Below are 25,837 nucleotides of genomic sequence, written 5' to 3'. Positions count from 1 at the left end.
CTCATGAAACATTAAACATAAACATAAACATATCCCATTTATTTATTTACTTTTACTTCCATGCCGTGGCTACTGCCGAAACACATTAAATATGGTAAAACCTACATAAAACAGGACATGTGTTGTTGGGGGGTGGGTGGGGGTGTATTGTTTTTAAAGAATTTCGCGTCTCGTTAATATTGGGAAACTATGCCTGCGTTATTTTCATCGGCATTATTTAAAGTTATATGAGACAAAATACAAGCCTATAAAAATCTAATCGAATTTGGAACTGATGGAAAAATCTAGAAAGTCTTGGGAATTCATGAGTTTACTGTCTGAGCAAAACAAGAATGAACAGACAATTTCCTCAAATTAGCTGTGTTTAATTTAAACAATTATACGCACACCCTCACATGTACCATATCAGTCTGCACTTACAGATGTGCAATATATATCTTTATTTTGTATAAAACGTAGGCCTAAAATAAGCACATAATTAGCCTGAAAATGTAATTCATGATGGTTGCATTGTTTGACCGAATCGTGTGCTTTTATATATGCATGACATTTTGTGACACGTGCTTCTTGGTGATGATTCTGAGGAAAATAGACGACTCAATTCTTGTGTTTTTAGATTATATAGCAGTCTCTTTTTAAATTTTTTTTTTTTTATTATTATTTCTTTTTTTATTGTTTTTACATCACAGTGACTGTCGGCTGCATCCCCCCCCCCGCCCCTCACTTCTTTCCCTGTCTACCCATTTGTTGTCAGCGTTGTATAAATCTCTCCCCTCGCGCGCTCAGGAGTGTCAATCGGTGTGCTGTCAATCAGAGCGGCGGCTTCCCTTTCATCTCTGTCCTAGCGCGAGAAGGAGCAGCGCGAGGAGGAGGAGGGAGGGGGCGGTGGGCGAGGAGGAGAGGAGGAGGGAGGGGAGGGAGGAGGGAGGGGGGGGCAGAGCTACATTACCAACACACACATACACACTCGTTACATTACTCTCGGAGCACTGCTCCAGTTAGGAAGTCCGTCCACGGCGCCGTTCCTCTATATATCGTTTTTGACTGTTGACTTTTTGATTCGGCTGTTTTTCCAATTCAAGGATGTCTTTTAATAAGTACATTAGTAGTTCACTAAGTAGCTGACTTGTAGTGTAGGTGTTCGGTGTTTTACTTGCAGGGTGCACGAGATTGTTCATCATCTCACACCTACCGGTTTTCCCCCAATTTTTCCAATTTCTTGCCCTCACTTTACTTAAAAGGACACCAATTCTATGAGGACCACTGAACGAGGACATATTTTTAACTTTCTTATTTGCACTCTCTTACCTGTTTTTTCTTCTTCTCTTCTCACTGGACCCTTTCTCATTTTGCCAAGAAAGACCGACACGGCATTGTTGTTGATATAGTGATGACATTTTAATAACTTGTGCTTTTTAATAATAAAGTGCCGCTGCTGCGTGCACCGCGCATCCGCTTCCCGACCGATAACATCTCCGGCTCTCGAACCCGCGACACACGGGAGGGGAAACAACCCCGAAACAAGCCCACTCTCCTGTTGCTTTGAGCCACAACCGTGTCTGCACCACGCCGCATCCTCCTCACGCTGCACACCTGAGTGAAGAGTCTTGGAAGCGGCGACTAGAGGGGACCTTTTTCCGGTGTCCTTTTTGGAGTTGTGTTTTGTTGTTGTTAAATCCCACAGTTCGGACTGTATAGTGTTTGTTGTCGTCAGTCAATCAAGATGCCACAGTTATCGGGCGGCGGAGGCGGCGGCGGGGACCCGGAGCTCTGCGCTACAGACGAGATGATCCCCTTCAAAGACGAGGGAGACCCGCAGAAAGAACAGATATTCGCTGAACTCAGTAACTCAGAGGAAGAGTCGGACTTGGCAGACATCAAGTCGTCTTTAGTAAACGAGTCCGAAATAAGTCCAAACAGCAACAGTCATGATGTAAGTATATTTCGTTTTTTAAGGCTGATATTGGCTTGTTGTAAATAAACACACTGGCTAACTGACCACACTGACACGTTGTTGATGATGACCCTGGGCTAGCACAGCTTCATATTAATTTGGCTAATATATGGCAATACTTCGATTTATAGTATGAAGAAGACATTGATGTGACCAAATACTGACGTTTATTGTCTTTGAAAGACTATACGGTGGACTTACACTACAGTACTATAAAAATAAGGCCTTGTGACTCTAGGGCAGGCTATGATGAGAAGAAGGGTTAATAATGGCCATGTTTACATTGTGAAGCTTTAATCAGTTGTAAACATGAGCTCAAAAACAAACCTTTTAGCCTACACGTGGTATAACATGTCTCTAAGAACACTTACAATTAATTTACAAGAAAGGCCAGTTGATCCATGAACCACAGTCGATAAATTCTTTTTTTTAATTGTTGGTGTGTGTGATGTTTCATTTTTTTTTACACTTTTATATTATTGTCTTTATTGTTTTTATTATTATTATTATGGCTATTATTAATCCTAATAATAATAATGTTTTGATGATCACTATCACTATTATTCAGCCGACATTTTAATTAATAAATTGTATTTCATTGTTTGGGGAGTGATATAATTGTATTCAATACATAAAGTGATTAAACATTTTATTTTACGTACAGGTTACTTAATGCAATAAACTATGAGGTCGATGGAAAATATATAGAATTTATAAATGGGATTAGATAAAGGGATGGGCCTATTCATTAAAAAAAATAAACGTGTTGAAATAATTGTGTGTCGTAACTCCATGGAATAAGTTTCACAGTATAATATTTTAATTTAAAATTGTAAGAATTGTAAATGATCTCACACTGCAGGCACATGTGATCATTCTAACGCTCTTGCTGTTAAAACCTCCCAATTCAGTGACATGATGCCTATACATTTTAAGTCTCAATAATGGCCACCTGCTCTTGAAGTAGCCCATAGCTAATAAACTTGAGTTGAGGACGCAGGTTCAAACCCAAAACACTCCACAATTAGCCGGGTGTTTTGTCATTAACCAGTGTTAATGGGATTGCGGTGCCTCCTGATCGAGGCTGTACACATACACTAACAAATGTCATACAGACTCACGGGACAGGGGCTGAATGTTAATTGGGAATCCAATGAAGTTCCCAGACCCAGCAGGAAGCCACCCGGAGGGGTCTGAACTCCGAAAAGGAGGTCTTCTTACCAATTCTGAGTCATGACGAGCAGGGAAATGGAAGTGCAGTAGAATCCAGGGATATGGGGTGATGGAGGGGGGCGGGTACGTGGTCTGCACCATTTCCTCTTTTCACCGGGAGGATTTTATTCAGATTCTTTCTTCCCAGAGCGTTAACTCATAGGAAATTATGATGTCATTGATGCGTTTGAATTTTAGAAGTGTGCCTGAACCCGGGTGAGGAAAAGGGGGGTGGACGTAACGATGTTCAAAACAAGTTAATTTGCAATGTCCTTTAGGACACAAAGCTTAATTAAGTGGTCCTTTTGAAGGGTTGATACAAACCGCCCTATCACCCTTTTACAGTGATGTGTGTGTGTGTGTGTACGTGTGTAGGCATGTACTGTGTCCTGCCTTAACGACAAACAAAAGGGATGGCACTGGTCCCAGCTGTTTGTGAGCAGCAAGTTTTGAGAGTCCCGGCTCGTCTATGTTTGTCTGTGGCCTCCTTCGATATTGATTAACCCCCGGTTTCTTTTGTCTCGCATCCAGGCAGCTAGACAGTCCCAAATATCCCAAGACTCGTATCACGAAAAACACAGAGACCACCACCATCATCATGACGATGGTAAGTGTGACACACACGGCCCCAAAGTGAAGAAAGCTCTTCCATATTTCAGTCTGCTTCATCGCTTCAGATACCAGGCTTGCTGCGATGAAAAAAACACCAACCACGTCAGATGTAAGGATTTATTTGTGTTAGAAGTGGAAGAGATTGAGAGAGAGAGAGAGAGAGAGAGAGAGAGAGAGAGAGAAGGGGGGGGGGGGGGTGATGATGGAGTTAAAAACGACTACCCCCTCGGTTTTCTCCATACAGAAGTGATCAGTCACACTGCTACAGATACAGAGCCCTGGTTTTCTGCTGCTCAGAAGAGATAATCTCTGAACTCTTGTCTAGTCAGGACATGCCATAGTATACCCTCATGGACACCTTTACCTGGTATCCACTTCATAGATGCATGCTGGTGTCTGTGACAAAATAAAATAAAAATAATAATATCACATGTTTCATATGTAATGCTATGTAGTTAAAAAAGAAAATCCAGGTTGTGATAAATGCTATGGTTTTCTGATGTGGACTGTCGGATGCTAGAACTATAGGACTGTTATGTACACTCTGTGAGAAGAATTCAAAACAATCTGATACTAGAGAACAGAGACATGAGATGATATTCAGCATTTGACATTGATGTTTTGTCACCGTCTAATGAACTTTAATGAATATTCTATTTTGCCCCAAAAAACACACACACACACAGACACACACAGACACACACACACACTCCTCTAGCCACATTGTCACAATTCAACATGTTGCTGCTTGGCAGGGCTCATTAGACTCAGTTCTGGCCCATGTATTGTGACCTCACTGCTGCAGGTCATGATTAAAGCCTTGAGGAGGAGTGTGCCCTTTGTTCTCCCTGCTAACCCTGAATGGGATCCCATCAAACCAAACACTGGCTTCCTCTACAACAAACTCTGTGTTGCCATCAGTCTATGCACACACACACACACACCACCCCTGCCGTATCACCCAGCGAGCGGCAGCCACCGAGAGAGTGGTGAGCGGCGCGGTATCAGAGAGAGGGGGGGGGGGGGGGGGGCTCTTGTCTAAAGGCCCCCCTTTTAGGTCAAAGGCGTGGAAGAGCGGTCGGGGCGTCTTCTGTTTTGACGCAGTCTGTATGTTCCTCTAATTGGCGCTAATTGGCACAGAGGGGCTCCATTGTTCCCCCGTAGAACACGACCCTCCTCTCCGAGACGAGAAGAAAGGGCGCAGACAAAAGTCTGTGGCGACGCGGGGCGACGGGTCAAAGCGATTGACAGCGATATCATTACGGCATCACAACAGCCACTGAACTTTGTTATGGGGGCTCTTTGTTGTTATTGGGAATGAAATAAAATAATGCGTGCCGGGAAAGGCGCAGGTCATGGGGTTTGCAAAAAAATAAAAATAAAAGAATATGAAGAGAGATGAAATATTTTATTGACTATGTTGGCGTCGTCAACGTGTTTCGGCGTTAACGTTGGGGTGTGAGACAAGGCAGCGTAGATCTACGACGTTGTTTTGTCTAATATCTCACTTGAGTGTTTACATCAAATTCGTCGTCGAGTTTGTAGCCGAAGTGTGTTTCTTCTAGTGTTTAGATGTTATTGAATATAAAGTCCTATTCTCTCCAGTTATTCATTCCTAGGACGGCTCTGTGTACGGCCGGGCCCCGTCGAGCCACACTGTGACACGTCTCTCTGTTTCGTCCCTCTCTGTGTTCAGGAAAGCACCACGACATGTACAGTAAAGGCCATCCTTACTCGGGCTACCCAGGCTACATCATGATGACCAACATGAACGACTCCTACATGAACAACGGCTCCCTCTCGCCGCCCATGCCCAGAACGGTCAGTACCAATTCTTCATCCTTACATCAGTCTGCTCAATTCATTAACAATTCATTAATAATTACAATAAAAAAATGTATTTACATGAGGAACTTCAAGCCCAATAAAATAAGAACAACCATAAGAATCAGAATCTAAGATAAGCAAACCAAACAAAGCTCATAATTGTATAAATTAAGCCTTAACGTACCTTACTATACCATATCTTACCCTAAAACTTACCTTATCTTACCATAAGCCTTACCTTACTTTACCATACCTTATTACCTTACTTTACCTTAACTTACTGTAAGCCTTACCTTAAGTTACCTTACCTTATATTACTTTAACTTACTGTAAGCCTTACCATACCTTACTTTACCGTAAACCTTATTTTACCTCATCAGTTGGTCACTTGGTTGGTCCTTGTTTTCAAGAGGCAAGGGGCTTTTTTTATGATTAAATAATCACTCAAACCAAATATTGGTCACAGTATAAGAAAGATTCTGAGCACTTGAATAATAATAATAATAATAATAATAAGGTAAGGTGCTCATTGGAAGCATTGCTGAATTCAACATCCTAATGTCTTCCTTAATCAGAAATGAAATGCTTTGAATGTAGTGACATATTGACAAAAAAAAAAATAAAAAAAAAAAACTCATTCATGTGTTTATAAAAGCTTGCAAGTCAAATGTACAGCCTTGAGCTACAAATATCTTGTTGGTTTGCTGCCAATACAATGACGTTCACGTTTGATTAAGAAATGCCTTTGATTTCTGTTTGATTTAATTGATTCACATCAAGCAGTCACTTTATTAATTTAATCATCTCTAAACTATCTGTTAAAAAAAATAAATAAAAATTAAGGTGGATGTACTGCAACTTTAACTTGAATCTAAGAGCTGGACATAACAAATTTAAAGGTGTTTTATTTATAGTTAAAGGTAAATTCTTTCATTGGGAGGTTCCTTCTAAAGAAATTCGGGCTAAAACTCCTCACTCCTCCATCTCCAAACCGCTCGGCCTCATGTTACATGCAATATACAACCAAACACCTTCTTTACTTGTTAAGTCATTTTCTCTTTCATGTCTGTTTTGCTCATATGTTGCAATCGCTGGGCAATAGCTAACCCTGTGCGCCAGCACTGTTGTGACTCGTCACCTTGACAACCATACGTGACTCTTGGAAACCGAATGCCTACCATACTTTCCAGTAGATTAACGACAGCCATACATTATTTTTCATCTTGTTAAAATCTCAAGTGATGAATGTCTACATGGCCCAAGTAAGCCCCCTCAATTAGTCCAACATGACCGAGGTAGGCCTTAAGGCAACATCCCATCTCCGAGGCTGCTTTGAAAAGGGAGTTTACAGAACCCATCCAGGGTCACTGTATGTTGTTCCACTCATGTCCCTGTAACAGTATTATTTTCAGGGTGGCTGCGGGACCCCTCTCTGGCGGCTTCCTGTGTCTGTCCCGTTTGCACATTTCCCCCAGTGAGACAGACGCAAAACGCAGGGCACGCTAGCAGCTGTCCACCCTAATCCTGTTTTCTCTACGTGTGTGTGTGTGTATGTGTTGCACTTGGGGAGTCACCAGCTTCAGTCTGGCTATGGTTCGGTGCCTCCCAAAGCCTGACTCCTGCACCCTGCCAGCCTGGAGAGACTATGGAGAAACGCTCTCTCTCTCTCTCTCTCACAAACACTTACTCTCCAGAACCCCAAAGTCTCTGTGTCGCTACGCAACATGATGAACTTGAGGAGTCTTGAGTTCTGAGTAATTATTATGAGAATACGCTTTCAGGAACAGATGTGTGATCGTTTAGGGGCACATGCCACTTGTGGTGCGTAAAAGGAGCTTCAGTCACACCCATCACTATCGCCGGATGATGTTAAAATTGCATTGTCGATGTTGCGTAGAAGATGAAAGTATGCGGCAGGGGGAAGATGTTTCTTTTGGCTCGTGACCTTGTGATCTAACCTCCTATGTTGACAAATGGGTATGACTGTTTATCAAATCAGGGTTTATGACGCCTCTCATCATACTGATTTTTATGGCAAACTTTCTTTGAGTTCCATCCTATCTTTGGTCACACGGCATGGCGACTACAGACCTGAGGCCAGTTGACTGTCTTTCAATAGAGGAAATTGCCCCTCAATGCCGCTGAATTAGAGCAGCCAGTTAGGCAGCTCGCTCGCTGCCAAAAAGTTTTTAAAGACTCTTTCATTTCATTCACTTTGGCTGTTTTTTTTTTTTTTTTTTACTACTGCGCCCGAACAATTTCCCCCCTCGCCCTGTCTTCAATAAAACGGTAGTCATTTTATATACGTTTTTCCCACTTATCCAATAAAAAGAGCCAGGGCCGGGGTGGAGGGAATCGCGGAATACGAGTCCCCCTAGCTTTCTTGGTGGATGTCAACTCGCTTGCCTTCAGCCGCTGGCCACCGCAGCCACAGTATCTGCAGGCCTGGGATCGGTTTTCACCGAGATCAAAGGCACATTCTCTCTTTCATTCTCTTCCACCCACCCCCACCCCCTCCTCCCCCCAGCAGTTTAGATTGATTTCCATTGACCATGACATTCCTGCACAGGCCGCCCAGTCATGATGGAGCTGTTGGGAGTTGCTGATTGTCAGCAGATTCTGGGGCACCGGCGGCTTGATAGCTGGCTTCTTCCAGAAGAGCTCAGATGTTGGGTGTGAAGAAGTGTTGAGAAGGGCTCTCCCATGTAGATGTTGGAGGTAGACGGGCTTACCCCCCTTTTCCAGTCACGCGGTGGTGTATCGGTAATGCAGGTGAATGATTTATATAGTTTTAAGACATATTCTGCTCTTTGTTTTGAGATGACAAGAGGGACACGGTGGAGAGCGATAAGTAAGGTTGGCGATACACTGGTCAACCTTTTGGGTAAAGTGATGTGTGATGTGCTCGTCAACAGGAGAGGGGTCGAACATACAGTGGAACTTGTCTGCGCAACAAGAGGTCAACGTGCAATCGGTACAAATGTGACATCCGCTTGTCCAATATTTCCCAACAACATTGCCTGAAAGGTTGACTAGTGTATCACAATCAGATGGGATTGGGGGTGGGGTGTTGACGGTTGATGTGCTGGATTTGAACCAACCGCAACATTGTCATCACCATCATGAATGGAATAGTTTTGTGCCTCAGCAGAGCAACCCAGACCTGGTTGTTTTGATATCTGTGAGTTGTGTGGACCAGACATGAAAGGAGAGGAGTTAAGATGATTGCACGCAGTTGAGAATGAACATTATTTTATCCTCGGCCGGTATGGTTTCTCCTTGTAAATTAACCACATAAAAGGAATGCCGCTTGCTCTGCATTTGAAAACTGGTGCCAATTGGAAATTGAAGAGATTATGATACTCAAGTTTTGTTCAACCTTATCATTCCTGTCGTGTGTGTGTGCATGTGCGGCTTTCTCCAGCAGTGGGGTCGTATGAGGATTTTCAGTTGCATATTGTTTTATTTAGAGGGACTTGGCTCATATTTCCTGCTGTCATGGCCTTAATGCCGGGATGTACAAAATCCATCAGAAGAAAGGCTTGTCTTCACCCTGGCCTCATATTTCTTTGTGAAGACTTTGTTTGGATTGATTGATGTTTTACAATTCGGATTATAATCGGTGAAATGGCTCCCATGGTGTTGATGAAATTTGCTCTTAAAAACTGTAACATGGAAGGGCAAAAGAGAACCGCTCAAAGGGCGGTTGCCGCGGTTGGCTTCCCTTTAAGAGCTAATCGGTCTCCCAAAATAAGTCTGTGTATTCATATATCTGCCACTGAACAAGCATAATGCTGGTGATCTCCAGTAGTCAATATGAAGGCCCCAACCTGAGAATAAGAGGAATGGATGGAGTTTTTCCACAGTGGGGGTGTTTAGAGAACCGCTGGTACTCCTCTTCCCTGCTCTGTAGAAGATCCCCATGGCGTGAGAGAGAGAGAGACGCATGGGGGGGAGGGGTTCCTTTGATGTGGCGGGAACGTGACGGATCCTCTAGCCGGCGTCTGGCGGCGTGGAATCACTAACCCGGGCTTTACCTAACGGGATTTGCCGGGACCGCTCCCGTTCCCCCCCCCCCCCCCCCCCAGTGCCATGTGTGTCCTCAGCCCCTGGCCCCCGGCCATACCGTGGAAGATCCCCGTTTAAAAGGGGACACTACATTTCCCAGCAGCTCTCCCATGTGCTCTCACAATATCCTCGATGGCGGCATGTGGCACCATGTGTAGTTCTTTATCTCCGACATGCTGTGTGAGGCACGGAATTGAATGTAACGTTTTGCTGTTAAAACAGCTGGACTCCATATGATCACTGTTCTCCTGCTGTCAGCTCGTATGGCTATCATAAGTAGCCTGTAGCAAATATAGCCTGTAAACATATTGCCTTTTAAAAAGGAGTATTTTACCGCTGCCATATTTACCCACCACGATTTCCCCCCGGTCAACCAGCACACCTATCACTGAATCATGCTGGCATTGATGTCATCTGTTGTGCAGGTCTGACAAATAAGAAGGGCATGTGTGTGTGTGTCAGGGGAGCGCGAGAGGGACCTCACACACACAACGAACACTTGGGTCCCGGAACCTTTTGAAGTGCCGCTGGATCTTGAATGCTTTATAAACAGTGCCCTTAACACTAAGCTTGCTCCTAAACCTCTACTGTATGGCGATGCTGGTTGACACATTTACTCCATATGCTCGGCGCTAATGATTCCATGTGCTTGCAATCACCTTATCACCAGCTTTCATCTCGCTATGTGGAGCTCAGCAGAGTGACTCCCTCCCTATGTTGAAAAGACGTGTGTGTAAGATGAGAACCCAAAATAAAGACCGTCAAGGGCCAAGTTTTTGGATCGTATGATAAGGATTTGTAGTTCACCGTAGTGTTATTGCTTGCTGTTTAGCTACTGACATTTTGATAATATTTTTACTAGTTCAAACTCCAGACACTATTATTTCTCAGGAAATTTACTAATCCTATCCCAGGTCAAAATAAGTCACATGTATTGGATAATTATAATTCCTAATTTGAGCTATATTTATTAGGGCCGTCTCCTCCTAGTTGACTAATTAGTCATTAGGGACCAGTCATTAGGCTCTTACTCAACGAAGACGTTGTTAGTCAATTAATCTTTTTTTTATGTAAAAGCTTCTACATGTAGAATTCCACATCAATGATTGTCAAATTGATTTAAATAGCTTGGTGTAATTTATTTTTTTAAGAAAACTAGTTGTAGTGTTTCTTGTAGTTTGTAATGTTGTAAGTGGTAGTGTTCCTCAAAATGTCTCGTGAACCCGTTGCTTCCTGTCGCAAAGAGGATGTTGCCATACTTAACAGGGTTGGGCAGCAGGTAGCAGGACCCGATTGCAGGACAAACGAGGCAGGATGCAGATGACGAAGAGGTCTGGCTGGGTGTTGGCAGGGGTGCAAGCAGGGCGTTGGCAGGGGACAGCTTGGGAACTGGCCAGACCTCAGTAGTGGCACTGGACAGCGTAGACTCCCTATCGCTAGGCAGCAGTGACTCGGTGGCATATTGGGCAGCGTAGACTCCCTATCGCTAGGCAGCAGTGACACTGCAGGGCTGTACGCTAAGCTTTTTCACTAGGGGCACACTTGCCCCTAAATGAGAAATTTAGGGTCAAAAAATATTTTTTAGGGGCAAATTTTTAAATAACAATTTTACCATTATTTATATCGATTGTTTTTGATTAAAATATATATATTATATAATCATACTTGTAGTTGTATTATCTGCGAGACATCGCCACCACGCAACAAGTCAAAATGCTCGCTATATGCAACCAGCTCCACTGTCTGTGTGTACTCGAGTAGCCTCCAGCTACGGCCAGGATTCTCCGGAGCTGCAGCTGGACCCTATACTGTAGCCTCCAGCTACGGCCAGGATTCTCCGGCGCTGCAGCTGGACCCTATTGACTATATTCAGCGTGCCCTCAGCTCGAATACGCATCGACTCAGTGTTATAAGACATTGATATCAGGAGCTATCTGTAGCTATTTAGTTTAATGGGACGTTTCGTTTTGAACAGTGAGCTAACGCGAGCTATCATGCACTACTAGACTTGCTGTAGCATTTGTTGATATCAGTAGCTAGCCGGCTGGCAGGCTCACCGAGGTACCAGTGTCCCACTAGAGACTAGTGTTTACAACAGCCACGGGTGCGGGAGGGAGGAGGAGCAGCAGACGCCGCAGCTCTCTCCGTGTGTCTGAGTTCAGTTCAGTTCGGCTCACTATAGGAGGTCGAACGTGTCGAAAATATGAAGCAATACTAACTTTACTTTTCTTCATAGCTAAATGAATCGGACAGTCAGCCAGTCTATCAGAGTGAGTGGAGTGCTCAGTCGATTGTTCCCGCTGATCATACCTGCTGAGTGCTCACTGCTCAGCTCGCGTGAGTGACGTCATCGCGTCATCACACGCCTTGGATAATTTAGGAGTGAAATGCGAATGCAAGGCTTGAAAGCACTACTCGCAAGCCCGCCCCCAGATAATATTTACCAATCGCAACGGCCAATTAAAGGGGCAATTCGCGACCATCTCGTCGCAGTGTACAGCCCTGCACTGGTCAGCGTAGACTCCCTATCGCTAGGCAGCAGTGACACTGGTCAGCGTAGACTCCCTATCGCTAGGCAGCAGTGACTCAGTGGTGCTGGGCAGCGTATACTCTTATCGCTAGGCAGCAGTGACTCCGTGGCATTGGTCAGCGTAGACTCCTTATCGCTGGGCAGCAGTGACTCCGTGGCATTGGTCAGCGTAGACTCCCTATCGCTAGGCAGCAGTGACTCAGTGGTGCTGGGCAGCGTAGACTCTTATCGCTAGGCAGCAGTGACTCCGTGGCATTGGTCAGCGTAGACTCCTTATCGCTGGGCAGCAGTGACTCCGTGGCATTGGTCAGCGTAGACTCCTTATCGCTGGGCAGCAGTGACTCCGTGGCATTGGTCAGCGTAGACTCCCTATCGCTAGGCAGCAGTGACTCAGTGGTGCTGGGCAGCGTAGACTCTTATCGCTAGGCAGCAGTGACTCCGTGGCATTGGTCAGCGTAGACTCCTTATCGCTGGGCAGCAGTGACTCCGTGGCATTGGTCAGCGTAGACTCCTTATCGCTGGGCAGCAGTGACTCTGTGGCATTGGTCAGCGTAGACTCCCTATCGCTAGGCAGCAGTGACTCAGGTTAGCTGGCTGGGTAGCAGGCTGAAGGCTAGAAGACCAGGGTGGAGGCTGAAGGCCATCAGGCTGGTGGCTAACAGACGAGGAGGCTAAAGCAGCAGTCAAGTTCTTTGCAGTTCTGGTTAGGCTGGCTAGGCTAACGGACAAGGAGGCAGGGACAGTTGTAAAGTAGGGCTGCACGATTTTGGGAAATAATCGAATTGCGATTTTTCGGACAGATATTGCGTTTGCGATTAAATTTGCGATTATTATTATTTTTAAGCAGCCCCACAGAGGTTTATTGTAAAATGCGGCTTGAAAATGTTTCTTTTTACCTGGGAATCGATACTGGTACCCAACGGTACCATTTTTCTGTACTTTACTCTCCCTCTCTGAAGTCTAAACTTCACAAACACACAATCTAAAACCCCTTACCTCCCTCTCCCAAACCGATCTTGTATATCAATGGGACTTCCTGGTTAAATAAATAAAAAAAACAATAAAAAAAAAACATTTAAAATTGATTAATCGTTCAGCCCTATTGTAAAGTCTATTGGAGTTCCAGCTAGTACGGCTGCTAGGCAGGCCTAGAAGAAATCACCCCAAGTGCCACTTTCAGAGCAGATGACTTGAGCTCTATGCTGGAGGTGTTGTTGCAGTATTTCATGAGTTCTGCTGGGTCCATGTCTGGTGAGATCCTTCTGTAAGGTCTGGAGGTAGCAGGATCCAAGTGCAGGACAAAGAGGCAGGATGCAGATAACGAAGAGTTAAACCCTCACCAGGTGTCTTTATTAAAGGCAGGTAGATGCAGACAGGCAGGAAAACAATAGGCTGAATAGCCAGAGCTGACTAACCTAAACGAAACTTAAGAACTGAAATACCAAACTGGGAGAACTCTTGACAGACGATGCATGTAGAAACATCATCAACTTGGATTACTCAAGCATCCGACAAACTCGACAGGGAAAAGCAAACATAAATACACATGGGGTAAAGTGACAAACTGGGAACACCTGTGTGATTACAAACAAGGGGCAGCTGGTGAGACTCAAAAGGGAGATACACTAGGGAGCGGGGGGAAAGTCCAGGGCCTGGGAGAAACGGGAATACTTTGGGAGCGGGGGGAAAGTCCAGGGCCTGGGAGAAACGGGAATACTTTGGGAGCGGGGCGAAAGTCCAGGGCCTGGGAGAAACGGGAATACTTTGGGAGCGGGGGGAAAGTCCAGGGCCTGGGAGAAACGGGAATACTTTGGGAGCGGGGGGGAAGTCCAGGGCCTGGGAGAAACGGGAATACTTTGGGAGCGGGGGGAAAGTTCATTGCCAGGGAAAAGTGGGCAGGAGGGGCAGACTCTCGACAGAAGTTTGTCATGTCCAACATATTGAGAAATAACCGAGAATGAATGCTCAATTGCTGTCTCTATTTTACATTTGAATCGATTTGAATCGAAAGTGAATTGAGCACAACCCTGATGCCCATCTCTACATTCTTCCTCTCCCACAGTGACTCTTGTTTTACATGCAAGATTTTACAAGTGAAGAAAGCAAGATGACAGAGGAGGGTGATTTTAAAACGAATTTGGTTTACCAATAGGGAGTTATGGTGAAGTTGTAATTATGCAGTTTGACAAACATAAAGCAATCTAGCAGCATTCTGGCCCAATTATACCTGGACACACACACATCATTACACAGAGGCTACTGAACTCTACGGTGACTGTCTATTCAATTATTATAATTTTTAAAAATGTATTATTTAAAAAAATTGCGATCATATTAATTGTTGAGATTTTATGTGTAACTTAAACGCTGAATTGATCATTAGTCACCACTGGAAAATTATAAAATGATCATACCTGGCATCACAAAAAATATCCACACTATGCTTTCACACTAGGAAATCACTAGATTTAAATTTGTCAACCAAGCATTTCTTTATGTGAGGAAAGCCCTAAGCTTATATTAAGTTATATAGTAAAACACAAGATGCCATTACATCACCATTATACATTTGGATGTATTAATATTCACAATTACCTCATAATGAAATTCAATTCAACATCAGAAACCTCAATTTATTATTTCTTCCTACAAGATTAGTAGTGCTATTGATGCAAAACAGATATAACCAGTTGAAAAGCTTAACAGGTTCAGCGCCAGAGGTCGCCGTGGGCGAATGGCCATGTGTGCCAGCACTGTAATGAATGGGGGTACATGCTGGTATTTGCAGTGCTAAAACTATATTAAATATTATAGCTATGGATCTAATAGTTTCAAGTTTCTTTAATACTTTTATACAAAATGCTTCTTTCTGTTACGCTCCAGAGACTGTGCTAGACAAAAGATAATTATGAAATAAAATAGTATAGCATGTAAAAATAGAAGTAAAAATAGAAGTCACGTACGTAGACACAGTGTTCAGTATATACATATGTACAATGTTCGATGCAGAATAGAAGTAACTGAGTTACCATACAATATACTATGCAATATACAATATACTATATAGTGCAAAGCAGAAATGGGATGAGGTACAATTTAGGTACAATTTACAGTAAGGTGTACTGAGGTATGGGTTGTAGTGCAAATCCTTTACCAATAAATATAAAGTGTGTTTAGGTGTTCTAAAGTGTGGAGAGTGGGTGCTGCAGTGTGTTGTTTGTTTAAAGTGAGTGTGGATGTGTGTGTTGTGAGTGCATTTGATGGTTGTTGCATAGTGTTATTGTTCGTTGAGCAACCTGATGGCCTGGGGATAGAAGCTTCTTCTGAGTCTTTCTGTGCTTGCCATGAGACTCCGGTATCGCTTGCCTGACTGCAGCAGTCAATTGTCATTGAGTTTCTTTCAAGATTAAAAAACAGATAATTTCTTCATCAATCAATCCATTCACGTTTTATACCGTGGTGAATGAGTATAGTTTTAGAGTAATTCTGTGTAATCCCAGCAAACGCAGCTAAACAGCGTTTCATTGCATTTCACTATAAAGCCTGCCATTTCTTGCTTGGATCAAATCAATCTGAAATCAACGCTAGATTATCGGTATTATGTTTCATCATGCATGCATGAAAGGGTGGGGGGGGGATGTTCTATGCTTCGATCGTCACCAACGGAATACGTTACACAGTACATTACAGACACACGCTCCGATTGTGGGGAAGGGATTATCGGATCAACGCAAGCTTGATAGCATATAGACCTTACCTTGTCCATGATGTACTGCAAAAAGAATATTCCAATTATCTGATCGCCATTCCAAGTATTTATGTCGGTCGTGTTGCCAAGATAATCCACCAAAACACATGAACCGGCGGTGCTCGAGTGTCCCCAATCCATGTGTTATAACGTTACTCATGCCCGAGAAGGAAAACCTGGACCGTACTTCTTAGACCGACGTACAGCCCAAGCCAGAGGCTTTCCAATGATGTGCAATACCGGCCGCAAGGTGTTAGGCGGCAGTATTGGACGTTTGCGATCTCAGACCCATTCCCAATGATAACATCAGGCTGGATGGATGGATTATGAAGGGAAATATCGAATAAAAGAAATAACGATGAAAACCCGACTTTTCTCTCGGGTTTGGCGCCCCAACGTTCGGCGAGTTAACCCGACTTATGTCGGGTCTGGCGTCCAATGTGTTAACAGTGGTGCTTGAGACAAGAATGTGTGTGTGTGTGATAGAAAAACAAGCTGTAAACACGACTGCATGTGTGCATACATTTCTGTTTTCTTTTCTCTGCTTGGGTTCTTACACGCAGCAAAACAAAACGTTTCTAACCGATGGCCGATTCCAACCTTCCCCACTTCTCCCTGGCTTGAGCTGAGCTTTACCAGGCAGGCTGTGCCTCGTTGAGCCAGCCAGGCAGCTGTGGACAGAACCTACCCCGAGCTGTAGCACCTGCTGGGGGGCCTTCACTCCTCACCACGAGCCTGCCGCTGATCTCCAGGGGTCAGCCGAGGGCCGCACCAAGGCTGCCCCTAACGCCCGCTTTTGTTTGAATGGTCTGGGTGTGTGGGCTTCCCATACAGATGGGCTAGGAGTTGTCGCCAGAGGGCCGTGCGTGCATGCATGGTTTGTTTTGTCTTTTCATTGCACAGTTGTCGTCACTCTTGCTTGTTGTTGTGACTATGGGAGCCACAGAAGACCATGGGTGAAAGTCCCTGACTTTCTCTCAGCGTGGCTCCCATTGAAGCTTCTCTGTGGGAGCTCTGGAGAGCCATGGCCCAGCGCTCCACCACCAGGCACTGATAAGGGCTCCATGTCAGCGGTGGCGCCAAGGAAAACATTCAGTTGTGTTCCTTTACCATTTACACTCTAATAGAAGCCTTTTGATCCAGAGTTCAAAAGTAGTTTTTTACGCCATAAAATGATTAATCGAATTATGGTTATTTAAAAAAAGAATTATCAATGTTCTACAGTTATGCCTAATATAGTACCATTTAAAAGAAAATATATAAAAATATTTGATTTAGTGCTGGTCAGGTCTTGACGTTTGACCATGGTCTTCAAAAGCTGACCACAGTACCTCGCTGTTCCCTGATGCAGTCATAAAACAAGTCCAAAGTGAATGGCCTTATTGACTTGATTGTGACTGCTCATAAGGTCTGTGTGTGGAGTCCAGCAGCGTTCCAGCCCATAAACTAACCGCAAGTAAGGGGAACAATAGGACCTCAGGGGGTGAAACATGGGTGCAAATCCTGCCGGCTGTGTCCAGACTTCAGAGGAGGGCTTGAAACAGCCCCGACTTTGTCCTACTGAGAAAGAGCTATGATCAATAGCAGCTCTGTTGTATGAAGTTTGCCGGTCGGTCTCTCTCCGTCTGTCTCTCTCTCTCCATTTCTTTCCTCCCCCCGCTATGTCTCTCTCTTTCTTCATATTTTTCAGAAGCTCATTATTTCTCAGTGCGAGTGCTACTATTAAAGAGGCTCAACATGCTATGTGTATCTGACAGCGCTGAAATATGAAATATTAATGGTGTACAGTAGGAGGTTTTTGGTATAGGGCCTGTATGGTTAGAGAGTGTAGGAGGTTTTTGGTATAGGCCAGGGCCTGCATGTTTAGAGTGTAGGAGGCTTTGGGTATAGGGCCTGCATGGTTGCAGTACAAAGGGTGCCTTCTTGCCACTAGGCTTTATTAGTCAAGCTGTTAAACGAATAGATGGATATACGGTCTAGCATGCATTCTTTACCGCGCGCTTTCTCTCCTCGCGTCTTGAGCAGTGAACATCAAACCGTTTTTTTTTTCTTTTCCTCTTAACCATTTCCAACACATACACTGTACTGGTATTAGCCTGTGGTACACGCCGCGCACGTGTGCTCTCACACGCACGCACACACACACACACACACACACACACACACGCACACACACAGACAGACAGACACACGGTGCTCTGTTTTAAGCATTCTGTGGAAGGAGGAGGAGGGGTTCGCTATCAATTCATTTTGTGTGGTCTCGGTCATAAAAAACACCCTGTTCTTTGAATGTGAAAAAAAAGCCTGTCTTTAATTTTTGGGAAACCCATAAAAGTTTGTCTCCTTTCATATCTGCCGCGGAATTGAAAACAAATGCTGCATTCTCCCCTCCTCTCCTTTGAACTGCCCCAATTATGGAGTTGTGAAAATAAAAATCAGCCTGTAGATCTCTTTCTCCCCCCAACCCCCCTCTCTCTCTCTCTCTCTCTCTCCTCGCCCCCTATTTTTCCCCTTCCTCCCCCCCCCCCCTTTCTTCCCTCCTTGTTTTTGAAGAAACGGAGGGGGAGATCACTGATGTCAAAACCAAGAGCATTAAGAAAACTGGCGAAATGCAATACAGCTGCAATCCGACATGACGCTGGAAAATAGGTCTGAGGAGCAGAAAGCCTCTCTCCCGTATATTCCCAGGGCGCGCAACTGCTCCCGGCCCGGCTTTGATCTCTTCAAAGCCTGCTGCCTCCTACTAGATGGAGAGGCTTGGCTGCTGCTCGCGAGAGAGAGGGGCAAGGAGGGGGGAGGGGGAGAGGGAGAGGGAGGTGTGTGTGTGTGTGTGTGTTGGGGGGGGTGGGGGGAAAGGGAGGAGTGTAGTCGTCCTTTCCTTTCCAGGGCTGAAATCAATCACGGTGCCGTGGCAATTATGTGTAATTCAATCCCAGCCAGATTAGTGAGTCTTGTTACCTGAGCGGCCGGAGCTCTGTAATCTGGTGAGACACACCGGCCTCACCGGGCGGAGGGAGTTGCCAGCAACAGGACAGGGCACCAGGGAGGGAGGAAGGGAGGGAGGAAGGGAGGGGCGGGGCGGGGGAAAAAGAGAGAGAGGTGCTGAAAAGCAGGCTGCCATGCTGCCGTCCAGCAGAGCAGAAAATCGCAGCACAATGGAGTGATTACACTTGCAGATGTAGCCGTATTTATGACGAGCGGGATGGAGAGAACAGAAAGAACGAGAGGCGCTGATTTCCATGGAGCTCGCTAGCTAGCGCGCTAACGAGCCACATCTTCTTTGTGTCAATGCGTGTGCGCGGTGTCGCCCCCACTGTGCCCCCCCTCACCATCCACCGCTCTGTCCCCCTCCAGTGCCATATCTCTATCCCTCATGCCCTCCTCAGCCGGCCCCCGAAATGCAGGCATGGCCAAGGCTCCTGCCCCCGGCACCCAATTTGCTGTGGCAAAAAAAAAAAAAAAAAAAAATGGCCCAGAGTCACCGAGGGAGAACGCTGCTCTCCCCCCTGCTGTGGCAGCGGGTATGTTCCAAACAAACTGTACCACACCGTAACACTTGGCATCCTTCGCATTTTTTTGTGGTTAATTGAAGAGTTTCATCCAAATGATGTTGGCTTAATGGCTTCTAGTAGTGGAGTCATAAACTGGTAAAGATTTGACCTAACATCCCATCGCTGACAACCAGTTAGCTGATATCTTATCATACTGTGATTCGAAATGATTTTCATGATTTAATCTGAATGTTTTCTTATGGATTTGAAGGAGCCATTTATTTTGAGTGGGCAACGGCAAAAATCGCAGAATCCTATTATTGGAACAAGATGACCTAATTTAATGGGAAAGATGTGCTCGCTCGCTCTCGTTCTTCTTCTTTCTTGCGCTCTCTCTCTCTCTTTCTCCACGGCGCTGATGTCACAGGGAAGAAAACAGAGCTTTGTTTATCCTCACCAGTCACTTGATGCTGGATGATGAAACCCACAAAGATATCCAGCAAGAATGTGTTTGTTCATCTGATGAGCTTGCTTTGTGTTCCATGCTGCCTTTGATCAGTGGGTTACTCCAAACGGTGATGGAAGGCACTTATTTTCCTCAAGGGATGTACACACATTAAGGGAATTAGATATCCAGCCTTGTTAAGACTTAAGGGTCGGAGACGCTGATAACATTGATGTCTGCAGTAGCTTTTACAAGTCAGAATGACACCAGAGAAGCGGAGCTGAGTTTCTTTTAGTACTGCACGGGAACTCTTGGAAATCCCAGTTACTGATCGCATATTTGAGCGAAATATCAAGATGGGACCTGAAGTAGGCGAACTAGAGGCTGACGGGGGAAGGTACGGTGCGAGTAAACGCCACAGATCTTTAGCGCTAGTGTGCAGTCCGCAGAACCGCCGTCCAACTCGACGGGACCCCTCAAATCCTCCGGGGGGGGGGGGGGGGGGGGGCACGACCCTCGGCCCGTGGGCCCAGGTGGGGCTTTTCATGTCCTTCAGTGGAGAGACATCACAGAGGCGCGCGCCACTTTGAGGCTGGCCATCATCAAACAATGCATCAAAATATCAAATCAATCCACCCTCGCTGTACCCCTAGCTTTTGAGATGAAAGCCACTGAAATGCTAGTGACCCACCCCCTCCTCCTCTTCCTCCTCCACAATCTCTCCATTTCTCCCATCTCCACCACCGAGAGAAGAGCGTTGGTGAGGGTGAAGAGAAGCAGCTAGGAGAGCAGCAGTCACCTAGAGATCGAGATATAGAGATATACCCAAACGGGGTATAGTGTTTTGTAAGCACAAACCAGAGTGAAGAAATTACTAATCATTTCCCCAGCCATAATGATGATAGTGGTATTTTTCTATTATATATATTTATTTGTAACCCAAGCTTGACCCCAAACCCATGTAAGGAAGTGAAAAATTCAGCCTGACCCGACCTAAGCACCGCCGGGTTGGGGCGTAAATGTGGGGCTGGCCGCGTCCCTCCTGTCAGCCCAGACAAGGTCTCAGTCATGTGGCTGTGAAGAGGATCTGACATGACACATTCATTGGATTATGACTCGACTTTTGACTTCATAAAAAAAAAAAAAATGAAAAAAATCCTCTGCTCCTCCGCATCTGGCTTTAGTTAATCCCCGTTCTCAGAGCGGGTGTTGGAAGTGGTACGGTAGATATTAGTTTGTAGTCGTATGACGCACTGTAGGGCGATATTTTATTTTTCAAAACGGATCACATGATGGATTTGGTTTTATATTGCGGTGTGGTTATCATTGGACATTTTGTTTTGATTTTGCAGCTTGCGACGCTAAATTGAAAAAGTCGCCCAAACGGCGAGTCTCCATTAATTCTTGTGACACAGGCCCCTACACACATGGCGCTTAAAGAATGAGATTACATTCAAAGGTGTAGGCAGTCCATCAAATCTGAACAACTCCAGGAAATGGAATTGGATTAGTACCACGGTGTGTTCATTCAACAGGGTTTTCATCGTTTTGCATTTGGCCATCTCAAGTGCGGCGTCTCAGGTGCATTGGTGTAGTCTATGAAAGTGATGTTGCCATATGCCTCTGGGCACTAAACAGTTCCTTTGTGGCCCAGAATCGGACTATTACCATTTCTTTAGCGGTATCGGGGATAATCAGATGCCGTCCCTCGCCGTGTTTTACATGGGTCATTGTTTTGTTTGTATTAAGGCGCACAAAAGCCAGCCACAAAAGTAACCGACGTGGGGCGGGGCTTCCTTGTGACCGCTCGGATCCGCCAGAGAGGTTCTTGAAGTGTTCCCTACTTTTTTACAACGATGGAGAATAGCCATTTGTTCAGAGGGGATTACGCCTTGAATAGCTTTGTGTTTTCATTCAGATCTGAGTTGTGTGTGTGTGTGTGTGGCGGGGGGGGGGGGGGGGGGGGGGGGAATCTAAAATGTGTGGTTTTAATGGCTAATTCCAGGCTGAAAGGGAGTTGTTCGGTGTCTTTACCAGTTAATCCTTTAAAACCTGGAGTCACACCCAAGCACTGGGTCGCTGCTATTGTAGTATCGCCCGTTAACAGTGAATGGGTCGAAAAGGTTTGTAATGAGATCCACAATTACGGAGGCTTCTGAAGGCTTTGAATACTGTTCAAGGATCTTAGATCCTCTAAGATCTGCAGAAGGAGTAGCCAAACAGAAGGCGTCCTCACACGCGACACACACACACACACACACACACACACACACACACACACACACACACACACTGTTTATTCCCAATGTTTATATTTATACAATTACGTATAACCGTCTGTGTGACGGTCAAATTGTGTACCAAGGTCAAGTGACTCACTCTGGTAATACGACACCACATCATAATAGGGGTCCGTTTCCTGGAGCTCAGCTGCCTCAGTCGGCAGTGTGCGCCGCATAGTTCCTCTTCTTCAAATGGTGCACCGAGGTGAACTGGGTCACGGTCATGTTGTCGATCACGTCACCGTGGGGTCAGAAGTTCAGACCAAGGGCAGGACACAGGTGCTGTGACCCCCTGGGGGCGTGACGGCTCCCCTTTGTGACGCAGCCTAAATACAAGTAGGCACTCTTGTCTTTTTACAAGAGCGTACTACTGGTCAGTTGTTCCAGTACTGTTGTTGTCCGATTGGCCTCGGGATGCATTAGTGGACGCTGAGCCGTCGACGCTATACATGCCTACTGAATTGCTGGTCGAGTTTTTCTCCCGTTTGTGTGTCTGTGCATACGTGCGCATGTGTCTGTCTGTGAAATAGAGAGGGAAAACTAGGTCAATACACTCCACAGCAGAGGCAGAGGCAGCTCTCATTCAAATCACCTCCCTGTGCACATTTTCCCGGCTTGTGCCATTTAAAACCATACCCCCGTAAACACAGCCTTCCTCCATCTCTCGCCACATTCAAACAGCCTCTCTGGCTAGCTTGCCGTGCTAATATTTACCCCATCCCCTTCAGTGTGTGTGTGTGTGTGTGTACTGTAGTGTTAGCACTGGAGCTAGCTAGTGCACTAAGCACTGTCTCGAGCTCTCATCTCCACAGGTAGAGAGGCACAAAGACCCCCGCCAGACTCTTATTTTCCCCCTCAGCGCTGAGCTCCCAAATCCAAACTGACAGCCATTCATGCCCAGAATACCTGGGTGAAAGCTGAGGGGGGAAACACTATCTAGGTACAGCAGGCAAATCCCCTCTTGTTCCGTGGCGTGCGAAGCCTCTGCACAAGGCAACTCCTCAGCACTTTCTCCTCCTCCCCATCCTGTGTGGTGGATTTTCTCCCCCTGTCCTAGTTCTCTCCCCCTCTCCTAGTTCTCTCTCCCTCTCCTAGTTCTCTCTCCCTCTCCTAGTCCTCTCCCTCTCCTAGTTCTCTCCCTCTCCTAGTTCTCTCCCTCTCCTAGTTCTCTCTCCCTCTCTTAGTTCTCCCCCTCTCCTAGTTCTCTCTCCCTCCTAGTCATCTCCCTCTCCTAGTCCTCTCCCTCTCCTAGTTCTCTCCCTCTCCTAGTCCTCTCCCTGTCCTAGTTCTCTCCCTCTCCTAGTTCTCTCCCCCTCCTAGTTCTCCCCCTCTCCTAGTTCTCTCCCTCTCCTAGTTCTCTCCCTCTCCTAGTCCTCTCCCTCTCCTCTCCTAGTCCTCTCCCTCTCCTAGTCCTCTCCCTCTCCTAGTCCTCTCCCTCTCCTAGTTCTCTCCCTCTCTTAGTCCTCTCCCTCTCCCAGTTATCTCCCTCTCCTAGTTCTCTCCCTCTCCTAGTTATCTCCATTCCTGTTTCTTATTGTGCAACGGCTAAGGCTAGTAATAACCACACAATGTTAGCTTGTGCTGGATTTTCTTTTTTATAATAAGAAGAATAATTGTTATTTGTCTGTCTCTCAGGGCTCTCTCTCTCTCTCTCTCTCTCTCTCTCTCTCTCTCTCTCTCTCTCTCTCTCTCTCTCTCTCTCTCTCTCTCTCGTGTTATTGTGAATGTGGTGCCTGGCATAAATGTTAACTACTCAGCAAGTCCAAAGCTGGTTTCTAATGATAAATCATGCAGTGTTAATGCTGCAGTCGGGGAGCTATTAATAGCGCTGGAGAGAGAGAGAGAGAAGCATGTCTTTTTGATTCAGCAACAAAAAATATTAAGAATTCAGATTCAGTGCTGCAAAACATCAGCTTGGTGGTCAGCCTTGAGTTAAAACATCAGCTTGGTGGTCAGCCTTGAGTTAAAACATCAGCTTGGTGGTCAGCCTTGAGTTAAAACTTCATCTTGGTGGTCAGCCTTGAGTTAAAACTTCACCTTGGTGGTCAGCCTTGAGTTAAAACTTCACCTTGGTGGTCAGCCTTGAGTTAAAACTTCAGATTGGTGGTCAGCCTTGAGTTAAAACTTCAGCTTGGTGGTCAGCCTCGAGTTAAAACTTCAGCTTGGTGGTCAGCCTTGAGTTAAAACATCAGCTTGGTGGTCAGCCTCGAGTTAAAACTTCAGCTTGGTGGTCAGCCTTGAGTTAAAACATCAGCTTGGTGGTCAGCCTTGAGTTAAAACTTCATCTTGGTGGTCAGCCTCGAGTTAAAACTTCAGCTTGGTGGTCAGCCTTGAGTTAAAACATCAGCTTGGTGGTCAGCCTTGAGTTAAAACTTCACCTTGGTGGTCAGCCTTGAGTTAAAACTTCAGATTGGTGGTCAGCCTTGAGTTAAAACTTCAGCTTGGTGGTCAGCCTTGAGTTAAAACTTCAGCTTGGTGGTCAGCCTTGAGTTAAAACATGGTGGTCAGCCTTGAGTTAAAACCTCAGCTTGGTGGTCAGCCTTGAGTTAAAACTTCAGGCCCCCAAGAACGACATGTCTCTCTGACACCTCGTTAGAAACGAGCATTTCTGTCAGCTGAGAAGGTGAGCAACTCAACCACACCCTGCTAATGACTCTGTGTTCAGCAGTCACTACCTCATATGAACACATTGCCGGGGTGCAGGTATTCCGCGGCCTCACGATGAGTTGATGAACGCTGCGCTCTGTGCTCCCTCTGTCCCGTAGATGAGGATGATATAAGATAGGTCGCATTAGGAAAGGCTGCTGTCGCCCCAAGGCATTGTGGGGGTTTTCCATAGCACCTAGCTGAGCAGCACTGCAGGGAGCAGGTCTGTACCATACATGGGGGTAGGTTCGCTCGATTGATGAGCTTTGTATGCATTACCACCGACCCTGTGGATTCTGAGGGTGAAGTCAAAACCCTAACTTATTATTGCAAGTTCGCATTGTGTTGACGGGCGGGCTGAAAACACAAGCCGCTGCTGAAATACAGTGTAAAATTACCCTTTTCTCTCTGAAGTCTCCTTTCAAATCCTCCAATCGAATGCTCAGTGCTGCCACCACTGGTCCAATAACATGCCAATAACATCAGCATCTTGACCAGACAGGGTAACAGTGATGATAATGTGTTTTATTGGCGACCAGTGGTGGCAGCACCGATCTTTCGTCAAGCTTTCCCAAAAGAACACAGAAAGGCTCGGCTGGTGGATTTGAAAGGAGACTTCGGAGAGAAAAGGGTAATTTGATACTGTATTTCGACAACGGCTTGTGTTTTCACCCCACCGGCCTTCGATCCCTTCGAAAACACAATGCGACCTTGCAATAATGAGTTAGGACACGTTTTGACTCCGAATCCACGGCGGTTCGTTCCTATATACATGCAAAGCTTGTCAATAGAGCTAGGGGTAGGTGTGCATAGTGGGCGCAAGTGTGTGTGTGCACGTTCCATCTGTATGTGTGTGTGTGTGTGCACATTCCATCTCTGTGTGTGTGTGTGTCTGTGTGCAGTGTGCGAACCATACCATCGTCTTCGGGGGAGCTCATTTTTTTTCTTTCTGCGTTTTCCTAAGTCTCGCGACTGCCATCATGTTTTCAGGGGAGCTGATGTCTGATCTAGGGGAGCCATGG

At 45.6% G+C, this 25,837-nt stretch overlaps 1 protein-coding gene across 1 annotated transcript in view; it reads left to right on the top strand.

The window, feature by feature from the left end:
• The first annotated feature begins 995 nt into the window (after window positions 1–995).
• lef1 (lymphoid enhancer-binding factor 1) overlaps window positions 996–25,837 on the top strand; it is a 59,435-nt gene continuing 34,593 nt past the window's right edge. The window contains exons 1-3 of the mRNA XM_084318232.1: window positions 996–1,933; window positions 3,698–3,773; window positions 5,475–5,599. Of these exons, the coding sequence (XP_084174358.1) occupies window positions 1,724–1,933; window positions 3,698–3,773; window positions 5,475–5,599 (411 nt within the window). The 5' untranslated portion in view covers window positions 996–1,723. The remainder of the gene's footprint in view (window positions 1,934–3,697; window positions 3,774–5,474; window positions 5,600–25,837) is intronic.

Source organism: Notolepis coatsorum (assembly GCF_963971535.1).
Source record: "Notolepis coatsorum genome assembly, chromosome: 7".
In the NCBI taxonomy this organism is placed as follows: domain Eukaryota; kingdom Metazoa; phylum Chordata; class Actinopteri; order Aulopiformes; family Paralepididae; genus Notolepis; species Notolepis coatsorum.
Note: the sequence above shows the minus strand (reverse complement) of the source record. Positions and strands in the feature narration are given on the sequence as shown.